The following is an 18,194-nucleotide window of genomic DNA, read 5'->3' on the forward strand; positions in this document are numbered from 1 at the left end:
ACGAAACAGTGAGGTCAATCTCCCCGGCTTGCTGTAACAAAGGATTAGATGTATAGTGTGGATGATGATTGTTTGCAGAAAACAGTAGAACAAGTATTGCAGTAAATTGTATTCAATGTAAAAGAATGGACCGGAGTCCACAGTTCACTAGAGGTGTCTCTCCCATAAGATAAATAGCATGTTGGGTTAACAAATTACAGTCGGGCAATTGACAAATAGAGAGGGGATGACCATGCACATACATGATATGATGAGTATAGTGAGATTCAATTGGGCATTACGACAAAGTACATAGACCGCTATCCAGCATGCATCTATGCCTAAAAAGTCCACCTTCAGGTTATCATCCGAACCCCTTCCAGTATTAAGTTGCAAACAACGAGACAATTGCATTAAGTATGGTGCGTAATGTAATCAATAACTACATCCTCGGACATAGCATCAATGTTTTATCCCTAGTGGCAACAGCACATCCACAACCTTAGAACTTTCCGTCATTGTCCCGGATTTAATGGAGGCATGAACCCACTATCGAGCATAAATACTCCCTCTTGGAGTTAAGAGTAAAAACTTGGCCGAGCCTCTACTAATAACGGAGAGCATGCAAGATCATAAACAACACATAGGTAATAGATTGATAATCAACATAACATAATATTCTCTATCCATCGGATCCCGACAAACACAACATATAGCATTACAGATAGATGATCTTGATCATGTTAGGCAGCTCACAAGATCCGACAATGAAGCACATAAGGAGAAGACGACCATCTAGCTACTGCTATGGACCCATAGTCCAGGGGTGAACTACTCACTCATCACTCCGGAGGCGATCATGGCGGTGAAGAATCCTCCGGGAGATGATTCCCCTCTCCGGCAGGGTGCCGGAGGCGATCTCCTGAATCCCCCGAGATGGGATTGGCGGCGGCGGCGTCTCAGTAAGGTTTTCCGTATCGTGGCTCTCGGTACTGGGGGTTTCGCGACGAAGACTATATGTAGGCGGAAGGGTAGGTCAGGGGGCCACACGAGGGCCCCACACACCAGGCCGGCGCGGCCAAGGCCCAGGCCGCGCCGCCCTAGTGTGGCGCCACCTCGTGGCCCTACTTCGAAGTCCTCCGGTCTTCTGGAAGCTTCGTGGAAAAATAGGCACCTGGGCGTTGATTTCGTCCAATTCCGAGAATATTTCCTTACTAGGATTTCTGAAACCAAAAACAACAGAAAACAGCAACTGGCTCTTCGGCATCTCGTTAATAGGTTAGTGCCGGAAAATGCATAAATATGATATAAAGTATGCATAAAACATGTAGATATCATCAATATTGTGGCATGGAACATAAGAAATTATCGATACGTCGGAGACGTATCAATGTTCTTCAGAAAAGGAATATGGCGACACATGCATGTTGTTCGATCTGCAATGCCTTATCAGATTCGTGGCGCCATTCAATACTTGATTGCAATATGGCTAGATGTGTATGGCCGGGCTCTTGTGGATGAATATATCACAGAGCATATGGTGGCTAATTCGAGCTTAGATGCAAAATTGTGGTTATTTGCAATGATGGAGTCACTTGATCACTCAAAGTAAAGGTCTTTTTGATGGACATTGGCCTTTCTTGTTTAATGCTGTCATTGATAGCCTTGACTTAAGAGAGGTGTTTATGTCCGGTCGACAGTTTACTTGGGCCAACAGCTTGCCTGAACCCACATACGAAAAGCTAGATCGCGTGTTGATGGATACCGAATGGGAAGATAAATACCCTATGGTGTCTGTCCGTGCACTAGGACGTATTGAAAAATTGTCTGACCATGCTCCTATCCTACTAAGCACTGGTAATCCCCGACCTGTTTGTAAGCGGCCTTTCAAATTTGAACTTGGCTGGCTACAGAGAGATGGGTTTCATGAGATGGTTAAGAAGGTTTGGGAAAGGCCAGTTGGCGGTAGCACTCCCATTTTGAGATGGAATAATAAGATGCGCGCAATGCGCAGACATCTCTCTGGTTGGGCTGCCCATATGACTGGTATTCTTAAGAAAGAGAAGGCTCGCTTATCAAATTTGATTGATGAGCTAGAGGCGGTTGCTGAGGTAAGACCGTTGTCTCCGCATGAGATTGAACTTAAAAATCAGTCCAATGCGCAGATGGCGAGTCTCCTTCGCGAAGAGGAGCTCAAATGGTATCAACGTTCCAAAGCCCAATTCATTTTGGAAGGAGACTCAAATACGCGATATTTCCATGGTATAGCCAATGGGAGACATCGGAAAAAACATATTCACTCTCTTACTCAAGATGAAGGGTTGATTGAAGGCCATGAGCAACTCAAATCTTACATTACTAATTATTATAAAGGCTTGTTTGGTCCTCCAGATGAAAGTTCATTTTCTCTAAATGAGGACTTAACAGCCGATATACCCCAAGTTTCTGTTGAAGAAAATGGCTTACTAACTGCACCTTATTCTGAGGAAGAAGTGCAGAAGGCTATTTTCCAAATGGAATGCAACAAAGCACCGGGTCCCGATGGTTTTCCAGCGGAGTTTTATCAAACTTTCTGGGATACTATTAAAGCGGATCTTCTAGATTTGTTCAGTGCTCTGCATATTGGACAACTAGAACTATTTCGTCTAAATTTTGGTGAAGTAATCTTGTTACCGAAAGTTAATGAGGCAGAAAGGATTCAACATTATAGACCTATTTGCCTCTTAAACGTAAGTTTCAAGATTTTCACGAAAGTGGCCACCATTAGACTTAATACGGTTGCGGATCATGTCGTTCAGCCATCACAAACTGCTTTCATGCAATGAAGAAATACCCTTGATGGAGTGGCGGTTTTGCATGAGACAGTACATGAGATGCATACTAAGAAATTAAATGGGGTTATTTTAAAATTAGATTTTGAAAAGGCTTATGACAAGGTCAAATGGTCTTTTCTTCAACAGACACTCAGGATGAAAGGTTTTTCTCCTGAATGGCGCGCTTTAATAAATGATTTCGTGTATGGAGGTAGTGTGGCTATTCGGGTTAATGATGACACCGGCCATTATTTCCAAACACGAAAAGGGTTACGCCAAGGGGATCCGTTATCACCAATGTTATTCAACATTGTGGCGGATATGCTGGCTATACTCATTGAGCGGGCCAAGTCTGATGGTCAGATTGAAGGTGTGATTCCACATCTGGTTGATGGTGGTTTATTTATCCTTCAATATGCCGACGATACAATTCTGTTTATGGATCATGATCTCGAAAAAGCTCACAACCTGAAATTAATTTTGGCGGCTTTTGAGCAATTGTCGGGTTTGAAAATCAATTTCCATAAAAGTGAATTGTTCTGTTTCGGTGATGCCCAAGATGATACAGCTCTTTATACAGAGTTGTTTGGTTGTGGGCAAGGCCAATTTCCTATTCGCTATTTGGGTATTCCGATTCATTATCGGAGACTTACGATAGCTGAATGGAAAATAGTTGAAGAAAGATTACAGAAGCGCCTTAGTAGTTGGAAAGGTAAATTACTGTCCCTGGGAGGAAGATTGGTACTCATTAATTCGGTACTGACAAATATGGTACTGTATATGTTATCATTCTTCCTATTGCCAAAAGGAATTCTGCATAAACTCGATTATTATCGATCCAGATTCTTTTGGCAAGGGGACAGTGAGAAAAAGAAATATCGACTGGTTAAATGGAGTATAGTTTGTAGTCCCAAAGATCAAGGTGGGCTTGGAGTTCATGACCTGGAGGTCAAGAATTCAGCTCTGCTGGGTAAATGGCTTTTTAAGCTCCTTACCGAGGATGGGATTTGGCAAACTATTCTTCGGAGAAAATATATCGGCTCCAAGACTTTATCCCAAGTGGTTTGGAAACCAGGGGATTCACATTTTTGGGCTGGTCTAATGGCGACAAAAAATGTCTTTTTTCGTCATGGAACTTTCTCAATTAAGAATGGAACACAGATACGGTTCTGGGAAGATGCTTGGTTAGACAATGCACCTCTAAGTGAACAAGTATCCTGCGTTGTATAGCATCGTTCATCGCAAAGGAGATACCATTGCTACGAGTAATGGCTACCTCTCCACCGAATGTGACGTTCGGACGAGTTTTGCTAGGACAGAGGCTATTGGCATGGAATACCCTAATTCAAAGGCTGGGCGATATCAATCTATCACCTGGTCCAGATGAATTTCGGTGGAACCTACATGTAGATGGCTCTTTCTCGGTCAAATCTTTATACAATGCCATACTTCATTCTGATTTACCAGTTGATAATAATAAGAAAATTTGGAAGATGAAGATACCATTAAAAATAAAAATATTTGGATGGTATCTTCGTCGAGGTGTCATCCTCACCAAAGACAATCTTGTTAAGCGGAATTGGCAAGGAAGTAAGCGATGTGTTTTTTGTCATCATGATGAATCTATTAAACACCTCTTCTTCCACCAGTTCGCGAGATCTATTTGGTCGGTCATCCAAGTAGCGTCTACCTTGTATCCTCCGACTAGTGTGGCCAATGTCTTTGGCAATTGGCTTCATGGTATAGATTCAAGGTTCAAGTTGCTTCTTAGGGTGGGGGCGCTAGCAGTTATCTGGGCGCTGTGGCTGAGTAGGAATGACAAGATTTTTAATGATAAAAATTGCTCTTTGTTGCAGGTCATCTACAGATGTACAGGTATTCTCCGTTTGTGGTTACCTCTTCAGCGCATGGAGAACCGCGACCTATTTACGGAGGTCTGTACACGGTTGGAGGCTACGGCGAGGGATACTTTTTCCCTACATGGGTGGCAGCATAGTCTACGGATTGAAGCCCCCCCTCCCACACCTTAGGCGTTATATGATTCATCGTTCCGATATGTATTCCGCCTAGTTTGCTTTTTGTTTGACATCTTTTCTGGACGTAAAGACTCATAAACGGCTGTGCGCATCCTGGTTATGCACAGGCTGGATGTAATTGCTTATTATAAGTAATAAAGCATCCTTTATCGAAAAACTTGATCACTCAAAGTTTATAATGATGTTGGTCACCATGTGGGCAGTTTGGACGGCTCGCCGGAAAGCGATTCATGAGGATGTGTTTCAGTCACCTTTAAGCACATATGAGTTTGTCAGGCGTTTCTTGTCTGACCTGGGAGATACATGTCCTAAGGTTGAGAAGAAGAAGCAATTGAATGGAGTTAGAAGTCCATGTAGATGGTCCCCGCCCGTGCCAGGTCTTGTAAAATTCAACGTTGATGCTGCTGTTTCGCGTGGTGGTGATCATGGAGCTGTGAGTGCTGTCTGCAGAGATGCTAATGGCAGGTTCCTGGGTGCTTCTACGAGAACTATAAAAGGAATCTCTGATCCAGCGACGCTGGAAGCAATAGCGTGCTCAGAGGCTCTTGGTCTTGCTGATGACCTTGGGGTTACAAGGTTGCAGGTTTCTTCTGATTGTTTGGAAGTTATTAACATGATGAAGTTGAAGAACCTAGGTAGATATAGTGTTATTTTATCTGAAATTAAGAAACGATCGAGTAACTTTTTAGAAGTAATTTTTAAGCATGAAAGCAGGGATTGGAATGGTGAAGCTCACCTAGTAGCTAGGAATGCCATTTTAGATGAGTTTGGGCGCCGGGTGTGGCTCCTGGAACCTCCATACTCTGTTTTTCGCGAAAACGCAAAGGACTTGCGTTTCGATGCATTGATAGAAAAGAAGGTTATATGTACAAGCCCGAAACCGGACGAACACCACGCCGTACAACTCGACCCAAGAAAAGGAAAACCTAGTCTAGGGGAGCAGAAGGCGCACACCCCGGGCTCCCGCGTCCGCCCATTGCCGCGCTTCCGCCACGATGTCGTTGAAAAGGGTCGTCACCGAAGGCCGCGCGTTGTCGAAGACCACCGCGTTCCGATGCTTCCATATCCACCATGCCGTAAGCATGATAACCGACGAAGTGCCTTTGCGCAGCTGGCGAGGGGCGGTCCGTACCGCCAGGGACCACCACTCCGCGAAGTCGCCCTCAGCCATGGGAGGGCTTGAAGTGGATCGGATCCACGACAGTACCTCAAACCAAACCATCCTGGAGAACGAGCAGCCTGTGAGAAGATGGCGCATGGTCTCCGTGGACTGATCGCAGAGCGGGCAGTTGGGAGTATGCGGCAACCCCCGTCTGGCCAGCCTCTCCCCAGTCCAACATCTGTCAAGACAGGCCAGCCACAAGAAGAATTTCACCCTAGGCGGCGCCCAGGATTTCCAGTTCAACTTCCAGAAGCCTGCAGTTATCGCCCCTTGGAAGAGGGCGTCATAGCAAGAACTGGAGGAGTACTGGCCATCCGTCGTCCAACGCCAAACCATCTTGTCCGGATCCGCCGAGAGTTGGGTATCCCTGAGCCGGCTCCACGAGCCGCACGTACTCGCCATAGTGCCGGAGCGCTCGGTGCTCCCACTATGTCAGCGATCCAAGTGCGGTCCATCAGGGCTTGGCGGACCGTACGCGCCTTTCTCCGGCGCTTTGGTACCAACGCATATACCTCAGGCGCCACCTCCTTCATGGCTTTGCCGTCCAGCCATCTGTCTTCCCAGAAGAGGGCGGAATCCCCGTTCCCGATCACCATGGTGGTGGAGACCGCGAAGACATCCAACTCCATCTTCGAGAAGTTCATGTCAAGCCCGCGCCAAGGTCGCAGGGGGTCGGTATGCATCCTCCATATCCACCTCACCCTTAGGCTGGTAGCAGTGCGAGCCAGGTCCGGGATCCCGAGGCCCCCCAGCCTTAGAGGCCGACAGACCCGTGCCCAGTTGACGTGGCAGTGCCCGCCATTGGCATCAGCTCTGCCGGCCCAGAGGAAGCCCCTCAGGATTTTGTTGATCTGCTTCAGAGCGGTTTTGTTGACCCCCAACACCACCGGCTCGGTGCGGCCGGGATCGCTGCCAGCACCGAGCGAATAAGCGTCAGACGCCCCGCCCTTGGCATCATAGCCGCCCTCCAGGTGGGGAGTTTGTCGGCAATCCGGTCTACCAGGGGCTGGAAAGAGGCAGCCGTCAACCTCCTGATAGACAGTGGTATGCCGAGGTACTTCACCGGGAACGGCGCTAGTTGACAACCCATGCGCTCAGCAGCGCCAGCAGCCTCCTCGTCCGAGCACCCGATCGGGGATACCGAACATTTGGCGAAATTGGTATGCAACCCTGAGGCCATCCCAAAGAGCTCCAGGATACCACGAACAGTTCGCAGTTCCGTCTCATCTGGGTGACAGAAGATCACCACGTCATCCGCATAGAAGGAGACCGAAGTCATCAAGTCTCGTCTAGCAAGACGTCTTAGGACACCCAGCTCGATGGCCTTCGCCAAGAGCTTGTTGAGCGAGTTCATCACCAGAACAAACAACGATGGCGACAGGGGATCTCCCTGTCTCAGACCCCTCCGATGCCATATGGGGGGGCCTGGCTCGCCATTGAGCAACACCCTAGTACTGGCTGTGGACAGCAGGATGGACACCAACTCGCAAAACCTAGGGCCGAACCCGAGTTTGCGCAGGACATCCAGAAGGAAACCCCACGAAACAGAGTCGAAGGCGCGAGCGATATCCAACTTGAGCATCACTCTCGGCTGCTTCTCCCGATGGAGGAATCTAGCAGTCTGCTGGACCAACATAAAGTTGTCATGAATGCAACGTCTGCGAATGAACGCACACTGGTTGCGATCCACAAGAGATTCCATCCGGGGGGCCAGACGGTTAGCCAACGTCTTCGCCACCAGCTTGGCGAAGATGTGGATAAGGCTGATCGGCCGGTAGTCACCCAGAGCAGCCGCGTCAGGGCGCTTAGGCAGCAGGGTTAGTAGGGCCTGGTTAAGACCCTGGAACCCGCGCCCACACATCGTGTACATCTTGTCAAAGGCAGCCATGAAATCGCCCTTGACTACGCTCCAGCATTTCTGCAGGAACTCAGCCGTGAAGCCGTCCGGTCCTGGCGCCTTGCCCGCTGGCAGTCGCCGAATCACCTCCCAAACCTCGTCCTCGGTGAATGCTACCTCGAGCTCAGATAGATCCTCCGGGTGGGTGCCCAGGAAATCCAAGTCCAGCGAGTGCAGCCTGTCGACCGAGGTGCCCAGCAGGCCCTCAAAGTGCGAGAAAGCCACTTCAGCCATGGCCGCATGGTCCGAAATGACCGCGCCTTCAACCTGCATGCTATGGATCACATTTTTCTGGCGCCTGTACGCCGCATGCTGGTGGAAGAAGGCCGTGTTGGCGTCCCCCTCCTTGAGCCAGGCAATCTTGGCCCGTTGTCGAGCCATAGTGCGCTCGAGGGAGGCCAGGCCCAGGTAAGCGTGTTTGAGGTGGGCCCTGAGTCGACGTTCATCCGGAGACAAGCGTCGTGAACCTCCATACTCTGTACCTTCTTTTGTTCAAGTTGAATAAATCCCTGGCTTTCCCCTCAAAAAAAAAGAAAAGATACCTCATACAGATCTAGTACAATCATACATTGTTTTGTTGGTTGGAGCCAAATTAAGGGTGCTTGACCAGTTCAGTCCATACACCAAAGTCGTATCACAAATAGCTTAGACACGTCCAGCAGCTGCTTGACCTCGCGCACACACATATACACAACCGAATCATAGTATCGATCACACTATACATATATTGGTACGTACGCCTCAACCATTTCAAGATAACGGAAGGGCAGCTCCTCCACCGCCGCTGTGTCGAGTTTCTGATGAGCTTGAACTTGAGGTAGTAGCAGGCTAGCACTCAGGGTAGTTGGAGCGATCCTTGGAGCCATCCTGGCAGTAGTAGTAGACCATGGACCTCTGCTGCGCCCACCTCATGGCGGCACCCTGCTGCGCGCTCAACCCGCCTCCAGGCCCCGCCGCCACAGGCCTGCACGACGCCGGCGCGCCGACCTCGCAGCCGGCCACCTTGAACTCCCTGAACCCGGACACGAAGGGCTGGTACCTGTAATCTGCCCTGTAGCGCCCGTTGTCGGTGGCCCAGTCAGAGGCGTCCCAGACGGAGCCGTACGCCCACATCTCGCGCTCCGGGAACGTGGCCTCCACCTTCTTCTGGTAGCGGCGCACGGGCACGTCGTCGACGAGGAAGACGATCTCGTCGGGGTTCCAGAGCACGGCGTAGTGGTGGAAGGCCGCGGCGGGGTCGAACCAGAGGTGGAAGCGCATCTCCCGCCCCACGATCGGGCGCGCGTCGCCGGTGCCGCGCACGTAGACGTTGGTCTGCAGCGTGTAGGGCTCGCCGGGGATGGTGCCCAGCAGCTCCACGTCGATCTCGTCGTGGTACCCCGGGTACACCTCCGTGTTCGACAGCTGCAAATGAAGAAACGCTTTTTTTTTCTTGCATCAGTTTTGGAAGAGAGAAAACTCAATGGATCGTATCGATGAGCAATCTCGTCGGAGGCATTGGTTACTGACGTAGAAGGCGGTGTTGACGCCGGCGGTGTAGCCCGGCTGGACCTTCATGGAGACGCCGAAGTAGCCGTTCCGGTAGGCGCGCTTGGACTTGAAGCCGCTGCCGGAGGAGCGGTCGAGCCAGAGGGTGAGGGCGGTCTGGTCGGAGGAGAGAGACTGGTGCTGCGGGCCCCAGAGGATGCTGTAGGGCTGCGAGAATGGCGTGGACCTCACCATGGAGCTCGGGTAGTACCCAGGAGATGGCTGTGCCTCGGCCGGCCCCGGCAGCAGCACCATCAGGATTCCAAGCAGTACTGCTGCAGATAGGAGACGATGCGGGATCGCATTATCGGGCCTAATCTGCAGCACCATCTTCTACAGAGTAGAGTGATCGAGCTGCAGTGGAGTGAAGAGTGGAGACTGGAGAGTGTGTCTTCTACTCCAAGCTGCTTGCGTTGGCGGCTATTTGTAGGAGCGAGGTGAGCGGGTCCCACATGCACATTAGCTAATCTCAGCCGCAATTGGTGCTGCAGAGTTGATTACACACAGGTGATCATAGACGTACTGACGACGATGATGAGATTTCATTAGTAGTTGACACAAGACATGACGATCGACTTTTTTACTTGCGGAAAGGGCGCGCGCGCGGTGGAGATAGGAAATTGATAACACAAAAGTTGGCAACTATCCAGGCATTCCCGGCATCTCTGCAGTCAAAGTTTGCCTGGACCAAATCAGGGAATTTGGCCGAAACAATTGACCAATTTAACTAAACACGCATCTCGATTTAAGGAGCTGACCCCCTCTTTGTGGAAATATGTAATATATTATCATACTCCTATATATATTCGTTTGCAAACCGCAGAATTCGATCCCCATGTTTTCTGCATATATTGCTCTCCTTTGATGGCCAAAACTTTTTGCCAAATTGCGAACCTAACTTGTCTGCTGGTTAATAAGCCCGAGGCTGAAAATCGGTTACTGGCTGGCCGGCTCGTACGTGCAAGTATTAGACATGTCACCTAACCTGAATTTAACGCCGAACTGACACAAGATGATCAAATCAAGCAGCTTTTTTACTCTGAAAATTGGACCTTATTTTCCATTAGAGAGACATTGCGTCTCACCGAAGGAACAAGCTAATTATGCACTCTTATAATCAGATATATGAGGTACGATCGAGCTGCTGATGGCGAATTTAGCAGTACTGTCAGGCCACCATCAGCCACTAATTGGCAGATTAACATGCAATTCGCATATCATGAATAGATCAGAAAGTAACATGAGCTGAATAATGTGTGTTGGGGCGTCGGCGTCAGCCCATCGATCACATGCAGTGCAGCTACATGTAGCTAGCGTGGAAATTAGAGGAGAGTCGTCCCGCTCGATCGGACCATGTTAGCAATCATTACCTAGCTACGACGGCGTACATAGAATAGTACCCTGCCGAGTATAACTGACGATAACCCCCACCACGATGACCCGGTATTGGCGCTTTCAGTAATTAACGTACTCTGGATTTAAGTCGTGTCGTATCAAAGGACATGTACATGTAGATCCGCCACTTACACAGTACTACGACTGTACACTACATCATATGACATTATTATAGTAACCAATTACTAGTACCATACAATAATCTCATCTCAAAAATAAAAGGCATGTAATAATGTCTGGTTGACAAATAATCGAGTTTCTCGCAAGCGAAGATGGAGATCTACCGGAGGTCAGTTTGCTTTGATCTGGCTGGAGAGATGAGTTCCGGAACGCTCCGCTGGCGAATGGAACAATGCATATTTTGACTGCAGTTTGCTGGATCAGGTGGTATTCGGTCGCGCGCACCCATGTTTTTATTCCGACCGTTTGGTTCCGGAGGGAGACTGACTAAAGGAGGTTCGAGTCAACGTGATGCTGAGGGATCTGCTTGGCGTTCCGGGCTTGCAGCAGTGATATGCATGTGGGGGCGGCAGCACAGGGGAAGTTCGGAGTCTTACCTCTCAGGGTGAAAACCCAAGGTCTGGCCTTAACTGGTTGTGCCTGGCAATATTCTTGTTGGAGGTATTGTTTTGAGAGTGGAGACTATCTTCAGGGAGAAATCCTAAGACCTTTGGTCGGGCGACGATGGCGCTGGTGCACTGTTTCCTTTTTGGAGGCGTCGCTTTTGGAGAGTCTGTACTTTAGGTGTTGTCATGGTGGTGGTTGTATTGCTGTTTCTAGGTCTAGAAGGCTGTAGCGGGACTTTTATTTCTTAGTTTTCTTTTCTCTTTTTTGGCTGTGTGCATCCGTACTGCCATTAGGGTGGGGCGTTATTGCAGAGGCTGGGTGTAATTGGTATCTTTTGATATTAATATATTCCCTTTATCGAAAAAAGACAAATAGTCGAGTTACACATAACTTTTTTCTACCCTTTGCAAAATTTCACAAGATGTACTATACTATTTCCATCTTAAAATCTAAGTCACGCTTCATTTTACATGGTTTTTGATGCACCACTTTTACCGCTGGGTTAACAATGTTTAAATAGTATATTAGCATTTGATTTGTAAAATTGTTCCGTTTGTTATATCTTTGTACTAATTTTGTGAAGATGGCATAACTATATATTATACTACTTCTGTTTAATTTACTCCGGGTTCTCGGTTTAGTCCAAATCAAACCATGCTAAGTTTGACAAAAAAAAATATCAACCTCCATAATACCAAATGCATATATATTATGAAACTATAATTTATGAATTTTTTTTCTAAATATTTTGTCAAACTTTACAAAGTTTGGCTTTGACTAAACTGATAATGCAAACTAATTGTGAATGGAGGAAGTAGTTAATGTTGTAAGTAGTTGATCAATAAAAATGAATGGGGCCACCAAATTTAGGGTGGATGGAGTACAGATTTTGTTTGAAGAGTAAAATTTATAGTTACATTTTAAGGTGTCGAGGACATAGTACAACAAATTGGTGGTCAAAGATACACCTTGATAACCACGATAAATGTCGAACATCGATCGTCTGTAATCCCGAGTAAGTATATGTATTGTCAGGTGGTCGGTGTTGCCTGCGTCAACTATGCCCGCAGGTAGCTCGCATTAAGCGGTGGCCGAGCTCGATATTATTTTCACTGGTACTGGTCATTTATGCTCTAGGATGAACTACTCTGCCACCGAATGGTGTTTTGCCCTTTGACCCATGTCGAGAAGGCGTGAAGGTCTTTTGAGAAGGTGAGGCACATGACATGACAATGACATCGAGCTAGGAGCTGATGAAGGCATGATCTTTATATGGTGGTGATCCTAGGTTCACGGCATGTCTTCTCCGGTGATTTTATTACGCGGATAGCCAAGGGCCTCAACCTTCAAGTTATTTTTTCTATATTTTTCTTCTTGCCTGTTATGTGTGTTTGGGTGAGGCGATCTTTCCGTTTGTGGCCTTATGTAAAACCATATGTAATGCCTTCTGTTTAAAAAAGAGTTGTGGCCCTGTTCATAGTCGGTTGGACGTTTTCAGGTTCCACCTAGCGCTGGAAAAGGGAGGATTACAACTCAATTGGCTTTTCGAAATCTTTAATGTTAGTTCATCATGTGCAGATCGATATGCTCTTCTACAATTTCTTCGCAAGCGGCGTGAAGAAAAAATAAGATGAATGGTGGATATAGAGTTGATGACTTCCACTGGCTTTCTGATAACAATGTATTTTCATCCGTCCATGTGTTCCCTTTATTTATTTTATTTTATTTTGCCAAATAAACTTATAATCAAGTTTATCAATTAAATCAAACCATTTCTTATAAAATAAACTTGTTTTACAAAGGCCCTGCATTCGTACAGTCTTTGCCACTATGTGGTTGTGGCCCATGCATGGCCAGAAGAACATTGTGGTAGTACCTTTATCGTGTCGGCATGTATTAAATATGGAAGCGTCTCAAGTTTGGACGTCAGAAGGCGGAAACCGCTATTCACCTTGATCCACACGTACATGCATGTACGTAGAAAGCAACCTCCTTCACTGATTTGGATAATGACCTCCCTCCTAAATAAAAGTTCATAGGGCTAGCACTTTCTAGTGTCAAATAATTGGAAAATAGTCATGCACGGATAACTATGCAGCTTTATCAATCATCTTCTGATTGACCCGGCAGGCAAATGCATGCGATGCAACTAACTAACCGAACCAAACCGTCTCTCAAGCCTCTAGGATTCCCCAAACCAACAAGCTCTGTATGATATAGCAATATGCTTGCTTGCATAGTTTCTAATAAAAAGAAGTGCAGCATAGATTTATAAATGTAGTGTACACTTCTATTTTATTTAAAAAAATATATAACTTCACCTTATTTCACTTCACCAAAATTGTCTCTTGGTTCGTGACCTACTCAAAAAAAAAAACAAGTCCAAAGCCATGTAATTACAAATATTTTAAAGTCTATTTGGAACCAATTTTTATGTCTTCTGCATACCCCAAAACGCAACATGTTTTCCAACCAAATTTTACACGCTTATCGAAATCATCTTTATATATTTGTAAAACAATTCAGTTTTTTATGAAACTTTTCAATATTAGTTCTGATTTTATTAAAAAGTTCAATCCATTAGTGAGACAATGGCTTAAGGGTACGCCCACACTTTTAATTATGCAACCAAGTGTTTGTTCTCTATGTTTTTGTTGATCCCTGGGTATTGGGATAAAGCTTGAATATACCGTGATATTATGTCTAGCTACCAACATATGATTTTCCTTACCATACGTGAAAAGTCGATACTTGCCATGAAATCAAATAATCAATTTGGTCCTAAATACTTATCATAGATTTAGATAGAAAATGAAGGCTAAAAATGTAGGGCTGGAGGGTAGTAAAATCACAATTATAGATAAACTAGTGTGCACATGAATTACTTTATCGACAATTTGTTTTTTGATATTTGGGATCCATGTTGCAGAAGGATGGCGATATCGATGAAGATGTGGGCCACCGAATCAAGGCTGGTTGGATGAAGTGGCGCCAAGCTTCTGACGTACTATGTGACAAGAGAGTGCCACAAAAGCTAAAAGGCAGGTTTTATAGGACAGCTATCCGACCTGCGATGTTGTATGGAGCGGAGTGTTGGCCAACGAAGAGACGACATATCCAACAGTTAAGTGTAGCAGAGATGCGCATGTTGAGATGGATATGTGGCCACACAAGAAAGGATCGGGTACGGAATGACGATATACGGGAGAGAGTTGGGGTAACACCGATTGAAGAGAAGCTGGTCCAACATCGTCTCAGATGGTTTGGACATATCCAACGGAGGCCTCCGGAAGCGCCAGTGCATAGCGGACGGATAAAGCGTGTTGAGAATGTTAAGAGGGGTCGTGGTAGACCAAACTTGACATGGGAGGAGTCCGTTAAGAGAGACCTGGAGGTTTGGCATATCGACAAAGATTTAGCCATGGATAGGGGTGCGTGGAAGTTAGCTATCCACATTCCGGAACCATGACTTGGCTTCGAGATCTTATGGGTTTCAACTCTAGCCTACCCCAACTTGTTTGGGACTGAAAGGCTTGGTTGTTGTTTGTTTGTGTTGTTGTATCAAACTTGCGTCTTGATGCATTGATAGATAGTTCAACCATACAAACGTAAGAATAGACCAAAACACCCGCCACTCAAGACAAGACATGGACGCTGGCCGCACCACAAGAGGGAGAATCCAATCCGCAAAGAACCAAAGTTGGACCACTCTGGCTTTGGAAAACACGGTCAGGAAGCAGCAACACCGCCCACGACCCTATGCTTCGCCTTTGCAACATATGGGAGTAGCCGTCTGCAACCACCCGTCGAGTGAAACCATGGGACCAGCACACCGCAACAAAGGATCCTCCGCGTTCCACAAACCTTGCCGAAAGGGTAGAACTAGCACAATGATGCAGCTCCAAGGATCTGCTCGCCAGAGTCAAAGCATGTGTGCCACCCAAGGTGGTACCTCAGCTGTTTAGACGAAAAAAACTTTTTTAGGGAATGAGAAAGAAAGGTTATCATTGCAAAAGAGTAGAACGAACATGCTAGGTTAGCTGAAAGAGGACAAGGATGATCGATCAGTCGCTCGATGATGAGATTATATGAATCTTTCGTCCTGTAGATGCATGTGTGTACCAGATTAATTAAGTCATTAGTTTGCGACGGCTAGCTGCACCGATTGATCTTTCTAGATCTCGATCAATCTGCATATATATGTGCGCTCAAAATTTCAAAGGTGACTTGGACATGCTCATGGCAGAACGTGCATGCAAGAGCTCCATCGTGGGGTTAACTGGTTTAACAAAATTAAGAGATCAAGCTACATGCGTGCAGCCGGCCGATAAAACGGATGGGCCCTTGGGTATCTTCTTTCACTGTTGATGTAATCGTACGAGTTGGTTGAGCCGTCCTCAGCCCTAAGCTAAGCTAGCCAACCCCTAAGCTAAGTAGGTAACGAACTAATCATACCACTAAAACTGTGCACTGATCGACCTATGTGTGTATCCTAGCTATAGTTCATTTGTACCCTAACTAATAGTATAACTGACTAATCATGTAATCCTATGGCCCGACGAGCTGACCACCTCTGGAAGATGGCCACACTCTGACCTATGTGGCACACACAGGAGAACAAACCTGCCCGTTTGGCTGCATTGGCCGACACTCAACTACTGAAGAACCTCAGCTATGTGGCACATTACTGTGTGAAAATACAGAAACAGTATGGTTAGGCCACTAGCCCCATTCATTGGCTACCACGCAGTACAGTTGTTGGGAATCGATGGCAGAGCAGCTTCTGGTCCAAATCCGTTGCAAGAGAATCATGCATATAAGGAAGTATGTCTTTATACGCTTGCTGAATGCAGCCCACGAAAATGTCAATATGCGGTTTTGCATTGTGCATTATCGCCGTCTTGTCATGTTTCGCACCACTGCGATTTCTGCCTTCTTCCGTGTTTTGGTCTCATCTTGTGACCCCATATCTTATCTTACTGTTTCCATATATTTTTTAGTTATACTTACAGAGTGCGTCCAAATTTAATTTGAATGGGAATTATGTTAAATTTTAGTCAGATAACCATCCAACGATTTTTTTGGTAAATGAAAAATTATTTGTACCATTTGACATTTCTTTTTTATATAAGGAACAAATTTTTTTAGTTAGACGTGAACATTTTTTTTAGTTAGAACCCATGTCCACATGAAGAAATCACAGTTTCAATGTATTTGCAACTTACATGACTTACATGGGATTCTTGTAAATTAAATGATTGAAGTGACACACGAATCATGATACAAACTAACGGTCCTAGGATACTCTAACTTAATTATCATTCAAATGAGAGTTAGCGTTGATTGTTACTTAAATTGTTTCTGTGGTTTGGATTGTTTTGATAATGGCCTATTTCTCATCTAATAACTCGGTTATTTTATTCTCATGAGAGATGATATTAGGAGGAACCTTACGATAAATAATGTTTATGGAGGGCGATTATTAAGTTCTTGTGAAGATAGGTAGCAAAAACAAACTACAAAAACCATGAGACCACATTAAATCAAATTTCGTGGGAGGACATAGACGTCCGACCACCGGTGTACCAAGGTTCCATCCAGGGGCATACCTACAGGGTGGGCCTAGTGGGCCATGGCCCACCCCAAAATTTGAGAAAAACAAATTGTACCCTTAATTTAAGAAATATTGGCTACATATATATGTATTACTTATTTAGCAATTTTTTTATCACAACTGAGGGCGCGGGGAGGTGTGCCCACCCTCTAATTGGTTTCTGCGTCCTGCGGTAGCAGGAGAGACGGGAACCCTGGAAACTTATTTTGCATACTTCAGAAATGTGAGGTTTTCATAGTTTGGACATCGAGCCGTGACGGCTTTGACTTCGATGATGGTGAAGGCGGTGGAGAAGAAGGTTCCTCTAGATGTCCCCCACCCACCCGATGCGGTGGCTCTTTCGATCTCCTCGATCCTCAGGATGATGGATCTAGAGGAAGTGTCTATACCATCCGGATTCTTTCTGATCTAGGCATGCTTGTTTTTTTTTATAGTATTATGTCTGACCCTTTCTCATCTTCCTCTTTTCTACGGAGATTATCTGATCCTCACATCGTTGACACCAGAAGCCATCCACCGAAGATGGCGCCCGACGTGTCGTGCTCGTGTATGGTAGGAGGAAGAGTGTGTTGGGTAGGAGGGTTGACCACTTATAATCCCTCGCCTTTTGGCCTTCATAAAAAGTGTTATTTTGTGTGTGAGTGTTTTTTATTGAGAGATTGTGTGTGTGTCACTTTTTTTAAGGTTTGTGTGCGCCCGTTTAACCATGATGACACTATGCAATGTAGGTGGGCTAAAACAACCGTGGACTAAGTGGGCTTCGTCGTCACTGAACAAGGTCTAAGGATCCCACGTACAAAGCCCAAGCCCAGGCACCTTTTGGCCCTTTTGCAGCGGCAGAGTCACGGCAGCAGCGACTTCTTGGTGGTCGCGCGTCGGGATTACCTATTCCCCGCATTAAGGGGCGCGAGCTGGAATCCCCGCCTGAAGGGTCCGCGTTACTGGGCCGGCCCGAAAAGCATTAGCGTCTCCTTTATTCTCGGTCGGACCCAAGACCGCTCCAAATGTACGGTACAAGTATGTGTGTTTTAGGAAAGCAAGTGAGTTCAAGGAAAGTCCAACAACCGTGCGTAGCTTTTTTTACGTTCCATTCCGCCCGTAGGGTACGAATACATTGATATGCAACATTAATTACATTTTTTAGTCCGAATCTGTTCCATGTATATTTTTGTACCATGAATATTAGAACCCATACATATTTTTA

At 46.3% G+C, this 18,194-nt stretch overlaps 1 protein-coding gene across 1 annotated transcript; it reads right to left on the reverse strand.

The window, feature by feature from the left end:
* Positions 1-8,450: 8,450 nt before the first annotated feature.
* LOC124694347 (xyloglucan endotransglucosylase/hydrolase protein 31-like) lies at positions 8,451-9,744 on the reverse strand. The gene is made up of 2 exons (XM_047227342.1): positions 9,397-9,744; positions 8,451-9,291 (listed from the first exon to the last, which is right to left on the reverse strand). The coding sequence occupies exons 1-2, from the start codon at positions 9,742-9,744 to the stop codon at positions 8,716-8,718; spliced, it is 924 nt and encodes a 307-aa protein (XP_047083298.1). The 3' UTR covers positions 8,451-8,715.
* Between the last annotated feature and the right edge of the window lie 8,450 nt (positions 9,745-18,194).

The sequence above is a fragment of the Lolium rigidum genome, chromosome 3, assembly GCF_022539505.1.
Source record: "Lolium rigidum isolate FL_2022 chromosome 3, APGP_CSIRO_Lrig_0.1, whole genome shotgun sequence".
NCBI classification, from domain to species: domain Eukaryota; kingdom Viridiplantae; phylum Streptophyta; class Magnoliopsida; order Poales; family Poaceae; genus Lolium; species Lolium rigidum.